Source organism: Rhagoletis zephyria, unplaced genomic scaffold (genome assembly GCF_001687245.7).
Source record: "Rhagoletis zephyria isolate East Lansing unplaced genomic scaffold, Rhagoletis_zephyria_1.1 Rzeph_scaffold_04055, whole genome shotgun sequence".
Lineage (NCBI taxonomy): Eukaryota > Metazoa > Arthropoda > Insecta > Diptera > Tephritidae > Rhagoletis > Rhagoletis zephyria.
This window is the reverse complement of record NW_016161138.1, coordinates 13,035-20,567: the sequence shown is the minus strand read 5'-3', so window position 1 is coordinate 20,567 and position 7,533 is coordinate 13,035. Positions and strand designations below refer to the sequence as shown.

The following is a 7,533-nucleotide window of genomic DNA, read 5'->3' as shown; positions in this document are numbered from 1 at the left end:
GTCCGTCCGTCCGTGTACACGATAACTCGAGCAAAAATTGAGATATCTCAACAAAATTTGGTATGTAGGCTTCCCTTAATCCAAGGTAGGTTGGTATTGAAAATGGGCGAAATCGGACTCTAACCACGCCTACTTTCCATATTTTAGTAACTACTGAAGATTATTCACTCAAAAGTGATATTTACAATAAATTTTAGATGAAAAATAGGAATATTATAAATTTTTGGAAAATGGGCGTAGCCACGCCCACTTATGGTTACATGTGTATATCTTGGTAACCGCTGCANGGTAACCGCCGCACCAATTTCATCCAAATTTGGCACACCTGTCGGCCTTGGTACAGCATACCAAATGGAAAATTTTAAAAATCGGACAATAACAACGCCCACATCCCATGTAGCGGTAATTTAGAGAAATACAATATCTCAAAATCAGTAGATATTAAAGCTAATTTATTGTATTCTAACCTAATGCTTGTAACAATTCTTTACCAAGAAATACATTTATTATAAAATTTTGGAAAATGAGCGTGGCACCGCCCAGTTATGATCACATATATGTATCTCGGTAACCGTTCTACCAATTTGTACCAAACTCGGTATGGTTATTGTGCTTCGAAGTTTGGTTTAAAATTGTTATAACCTGGCTCTCAGGGGACCTAAAGATTTCCACCATGGCTCAAATTAAAGATCTTGAATAGCATTACAGCGTACTTGTTATTCGAGTGATATAAAATTGTGAAGAGGATGCACAGCTGCATGCAAATAAAAAAAATATCCGATCAAAAATGCGTTTGAGTTTGAGGATGCGGTGGCGAGGAAACGGTTATGTTAGCTAGTGACAACTTTTCAGCGCTTGGAAGAACGCAACAATTATAATAGCTATTTACAACGATAGTTATGCAGAAGTTCCTAGCGATAAAACCCTGAAATCAAATGCTAACTTCAGCTAGGTCAATAAAATGTTAATATCCGTGATCACAGGAAGCAGACTCATGATAAATTTAGTTTTCCATTTTTAGGTATCTCTTAGCGTAATGAAAAGGATTCCATAAAAACCGTTTTCTGGTAATACATATGTACTGGGGTGTCCATCGAAAATGCTTTTTTTGGAAATTTCTAGACCCTACCCCTACTTTTATTCGGTTTTATGAGATCTCATATGAAGCTCATTTAGAGGTAGCGAGATGTCGATTTAGGTCAGGAACTAGGATTTTGTAGATTTATGAGTTTTTGAATGACTATTTTCGGTTAGATTTCAAAGATCGAATATGATCTTAAAAGAGGATATCTACTCTACTAGGCTTGTTGGGAATTTTTATCGGATAAATTAAAAAATACCCATATTTCTCTTAATTTTTTTTTTTTTTTTATGTAACCATCGATAATTTCTTCAATTTCAAAATATGGAGTACTATCTAAAATGAAATCTATTTGCAAATAAACTGATGCCTTGTTTGTTGCAATCGCATAAAAATTGTCGAATTTAGGTGACTTTTCTTAAATACGGCCTTGAGTTTATATGTGTGTATGTACCGGAATTTCAGATTTTTTGGGCAGTGAGGCTAGGGAGCTCATCAATATTTATTCAGAAATGATATATACAGTCGCTCTTTGGCAAAAAAGTGGGTTTTCAAGAAATTTTAGGAAAATGTAGGTGGCACCGCCCACTTATATGATATATGCGCATCTAAAAAACTACTCCACCGATCTCGACCAAATTTGGTATACGCATTATGTTCAGCCTCCTCAAGGAATGTCTTGAGTATTTTTAAAATCAGACAAAACCTACTCCTCCTAAAATATAGCTAGTGTTGAAATTTCAAAAGAAAAGCATTTTCAATGGGCAACCTAATATGTACCTATAGTATAGTACGCAGGTCTCAACAAACTTTTGTGGGAAGTTTCGTGCAATTAAATATGAAACGATAACAATGCAATTTAAATATGAAAAATGAATTCCCTAGATGGTCCTGGGGTCTTGATACAAAGGCGGTAAAAACATAGTAAAATATATGGTTAACAGAGCATAATTTTCCAAAGAACATAAAAACGCTATAAATTTGTTAAAGCTGCCGGCGGTAGTAAATAATAAGTATAGTTTCAGGCGCTAGTAAGAAAAATATCGGAAATTAGCTTCAACAGTGTTTAACATTGCCAAACTGTTAAGTTTTAGGCCCTTCTGTTAAGAATTACATTACATATGTATTTGGTTACCTCACACAGGGAGTTAGTGATATACAAAGATACAATAAAAGCCACACATAATTCACATGCATGCATCTTAAAAGTGTACATATGTACATAGGTACTTCTACTATCCTGCAGGCAAAAAAATTTCAGTTAGTACGATGTGCTTCTTCTGAATACTGTTAAGGTGATGTGGATAATGCTACATAGTCGTTAGTGTTCGTCCGATACCACCATGTACTCGATACCAGTACTCATGTTAGAACATCGAAGGGGGTACTCGATGCTACTCAAAGTATCGCTAGAAAATACTCTATTCTACTTGTACTCAAAAGTACTCGGACGAAATATTTCAAATCAGTTTGGCAAACTTTTTTAAATAAATAAAACCATCTTTTATGTGTTACAAAGATATAATTTAATGAAAAAAGCTTTTTAACATGATAATATATGCTTATTTTTAATATATATATACATATAGGTAAATACATATTCTCGCAAACTTTTATATGTTAGTTACAAAGATATAATTTAGAAATGGCTAATTTAATTCAGAAATGTCTTTTTGAATGTGAAAATATATGCTTATTTTTAACATAAATATGTATATAAGTATTTTCCTGTGTAAAGCAGGCTATGGTTGTATGAAATACCATAAAGCTTCGGCACATGGGATACGTGTCAAACCCCATATATCCAACTTGTGGCAACTTTACTAATTTGACGATAGTTGCATAATATACTCGTATCGGAATATAACTAATAGTCGTGTGCCATGGGATGTTAAAGGGAACCTATAATTAGCGGCACCCTGAAATTGTGCATATGGAAACTGTGCATACGAAATAATGCATATGAAAAAACCCGAAATAATTCATATATGCACAGTTTCGGTTGAAAACCGAAATAATGCATATGAAAAAAAACCGAAATAACGCCTATGAGAAAAGCGAATTAATGCATACATGCAGAGTTTCGACTCAAAACCGAAATAATGCATATGACAAAAACCTTCTTCTGCGTATGAGGCCTTCGGTCGCGCTTAGGGATTATAACCCTTACTAAGTAGAACTCTCCTTTCTGTGTTGCCGGAAAAGAGGGGACGGAAGTATTTTTGGCAGAACTTCTCTCTGCGTAGGCGGCTTTCGGCAGCGCTTAGGGATTATAACCAAGAATGATAGAATACAAGATTGCGCATTCCTGCGGGTGATGACGTCAAGATAGCAACGAATAGTGTAGATGTAGGAAAGAATAATTGGAGATGCAGGAGAGAAAGAGTGTTAACTGTCAAATCATGGAGGTCGCCATATTTACATACATATAAACATCTCTGCATACATAAAAACAGTTTGACGCCACACGAACAGCTGATTCTGTCAAATTCACCAAGAAAAAAATATCGGTACTNCGCCTTACTATGTAGTAGTAAATAATTCGTATTAGAAAAAACGAATTTATCCATATGCACACTTTCGTTAGAAAACCGANAAAACAGTTTGACGCCACACGAACAGCTGATTCTGTCAAATTCACCAAGAAAAAAATATCGGTACTGCTGATTGCGCCACCTCTGTCTCCCTACATCGTGGATTATAACCCTTACTAAGTAGAACTCTCCTTTCTGTGTTGCCGGAAAAGAGGGGACGGAAGTATTTTTAGGCAGAACTTCTCTCTGCGTAGGCGGCTTTCGGCCGCGCTTAGGGATTAAAAGCCTTACTATGTAGAAGTAAATAATTCGTATTAGAAAAAACGAAATTATCCATATGCACACTTTCGTTAGAAAACCGAAATAATGCATATAACAAAAACCGAAATAATGCATACGGCAAAAACCGAAATAAAGCATACATGCACAGTTTCGGTTGAAACCGAAATAATGTCTAAATGCACAGTTTCCATATGCGCAATTTCGGTGCGGAGCATACGGAAGTGGTAAAAACGCTCAGCTTAGGTGAAAAAAACGAGTAAGAAATTTACGGTTTTTTTCATAATTTTGTACGAAAACAATTCTGTGTCGGAAGCAAGATAAAACTTAAGCAAAAAGATGTAAATCGATGTGTGTTTGCAGGCAATATTAGTGGTGTTCTTCTAAACAGATGAATTTGCCTTTCGCATATACTACACAGGGACGTGAACCCGATGAAAAATTCGGTTCAAACCGTTTTTGAACTTTTGGATTGGTTCGTCAAAGCGGTCTTTTCAGTCTTTGAACCGGGGCTTCGGTTCGGTTCAACGGTTCGACAAACAAAAAAATAACGCGCAAGGTTAAGGGTCAAGTGTCTGTCAAATGAGNTAGATGAATTTGCCTTTCGCATATACTACACAGGGACCGTTTTTGAACTTTTGGATTGGTTCGTCAAAGCGGTCTTTTCAGTCTTTGAACCGGGGCTTCGGTTCGGTTCAACGGTTCGACAAACAAAAAAATAACGCGCAAGGTTAAGGGTCAAGTGTCTGTCAAATGAGATGGGTTGCCTTTACATTTGATATTGTCACATGGTAAACAAACATGATCGGTAGTACCATGTTTAACAAAAAGAAAAAAAGTTGGTAAATTTATCTATTGAAAACTGGTTGAAACGAAAGTTTCGGTTCGGATCAAACATTTGTGGAAAATTTCGGCTCGGTTAATGGTTTAGTTAATTAATAGAAAAAATCGGTTTTCCGGTTCACAACCGGTTCACATCCCTGATACTACATATATATTTTTATCCACTGCTTTATATGAACGAACAAAAAATAATGTTTGTTGCCCCTTATCGAGACTCTTGGGTACGGTTTAGTTATTTGTACAATGATTTTTGATTGTTGTATCCAAACGCATCACCCGAACCTAAAAACTTTAACAGACACGTATAGTAAAAGGATTGAGCTTTAATTTAAAATAAAGGCTCTAAAATTCGCTTTTAACCATGCACTCTTTTGTAAATTTCAATGTGGGTTCTGCACAAACATACAGTGGATACAGTAGCCGGAGTTATATGCACCATAAATGTTGTATACCTTTCACAGAAGAGGGGCTTCCACCCTGAGCGGACCTTAATCAATTGTTGTCGTTTGACAGCGAGAAACTCTCTGCAGTGCATTTTCGATTCGGTTTCAGCGTTCTACGCAAGAATTTGTTGATCAAATAATTTGGTGTTAAATACGTAAATCTGAAAAGTGCCCTAGCAACGTTACAAAAATTTTAATTTCCTTTGCATTCGTGTTAAGAGCGTACATATGTACATACATATACGGTTGCCAGACGTACTGAATTTAAAAATAAATTTACTAAAATTAAATGCTAAATTTAAAAAAACACGCATATTTCATAGCACCAACCCAACTCGTTTTAAATTTGAGAATGTACGTTATAAAATATGTCGTTGCGAACTGCACAGAAGCTTTTTCGTTATACGAAATTAAAATTAAGAAGAAAAAAATGTAATTTTATGTTCCGTCTGATGGTAATTGAACCTGGACGCTCCTGGTAGCAACCAATTGTATCAAGCGTCTTTGCACACTCAGCTGAATTTCTTCCAAACTTGGCACAATTTGGCTTGGCCTTGGTACAGCATACCAAATGGCTGAAAATTTTTAAATGGGACAATAACCACGCCCACATCCCTATAACGGTAGTTTAGAGAAATACGAAATGTTCGATAAATCAGCGAATTTTAACGCTAAATTGATGTTTGCNCTGAATTTCTTCCAAACTTGGCACAATTTGGCTTGGCCTTGGTACAGCATACCAAATGGCTGAAAATTTTTAAATGGGACAATAACCACGCCCACATCCCTATAACGGTAGTTTAGAGAAATACGAAATGTTCGATAAATCAGCGAATTTTAACGCTAAATTGATGTTTGCAACAATTCTTTACCAAGAAATACGTTTATGATAAAATTTTGGAAAATGGGCGTGGCAGCGCCCACTTATGATCACATATATGTATCTCGGTAACCGTTCTACCAATTTGTACTGCTCTCGGTATGGTTATTGTGCTTGCCACATAAAAGCAAACGCTGAAAATTATTGAAATCGGACTAAAATTACGGCCGCTTTTCATTTAACGGTAAATTTCAGAAATGCTTGAAACTTCAATATTTTGAAATTTAAGGACGCTAGTTTACTCAAAATTGATACACCCCGGCTTACCATGTAGCGGTAGCATTCGGAAAGGTGAAAAACTATATTTAATACTTGCAATACAACTTCAACAGAAACAAATGTTTACCATACTACAAATCAATCATGGCTGCATCTGGAATATTAATTTTTTTATTTGAAGCCAAAAACGAAGCTTCCCGAGTTTCTGCTCCTCATAATCACCATTTCTTTCTTAACGAAATTACAAAAACACTGCGGATGCCTTGTACAAAATTAATTTCACTTTATGTTAAAACTTTGAAACATTTTCATTCGCCACACATACATGCACATATACATATATATATCATATCAAAGATGAGCAAAACAAATCTCCTTGTTTTCGCTTTTAATACCTCGATATTTGTTATCGAATTCGCGGATATATTCCCAGATAAGTTTCAGCAATAAGAGCATTGCGATTGATTTTTTTTTACTTTTTTGTTCAAAGCAAAAGTTAAAATTTCACTTAGACCGCATAGGCACAGTGTCGAAATCAAACTGCCCTCATTAGAACCTCGAAAAAAGCTGTGTTCGTGGTCGCGATAAACATTCGAAATACATAGCTGCTGGTTACACTAAGAATTAATTCCTATTTTATGTTTATAGTTTTCTATTTACTATTTAGTTTAATACCTAAATATGTAAAAGAACATGATAATTTATGCAAAAAGTGCTGGGGTCATGAAACTATAGAATATTTAATTGATGCGATCGGCTGAATTAACGAATATATAAATAGTGAAGCCTTTAAATAAAATAAATATTTCTTTTTCATCGGAATTGTAAATTAAGCAAACCACTATAAGCTACTAAGTTGAATATGTACATATCGCACACTGTCTTCAAAGGAATCACAACGTTTGTCAGAAAATGCGAAAAACTATTTCTTATCACATGATAATCATATGGGCAAGAGCGACTTTACCTTAGGATTTTTTTTTTAAATATAACAAAAATTTACTCACGCTTTTTTAGCGCATAATTTCAAAAGTGCTCCAATTCTAATAGAAAAGCCATTATTTTCCATCATGTGGAACAATTTTGTTTATGCAAATGAGTATGAAAACACTGAACAGGCACAACTTCTAGAAACACCAACTACTTAAGTTATGTTTATGCATACAATGTAAAAATTGCAAATATAGGTAAATTACAAATATTTCTTTTTAACATTTTTTATTTTAAAATAATTTCTTTATAATATGAACGATT

The 7,533-nt window shown here is 34.9% G+C and overlaps 1 protein-coding gene across 1 annotated transcript in view; it reads right to left on the bottom strand.

The window, feature by feature from the left end:
* The window catches only part of LOC108370181 (elongation of very long chain fatty acids protein AAEL008004-like), a 9,256-nt gene extending 2,521 nt beyond the window's left edge, over positions 1–6,735 (bottom strand). The window contains exon 1 of the mRNA XM_017625455.1: positions 6,675–6,735. Within this exon, the coding sequence (XP_017480944.1) occupies positions 6,675–6,735 (61 nt within the window). The remainder of the gene's footprint in view (positions 1–6,674) is intronic.
* Positions 6,736–7,533: the final 798 nt, after the last annotated feature.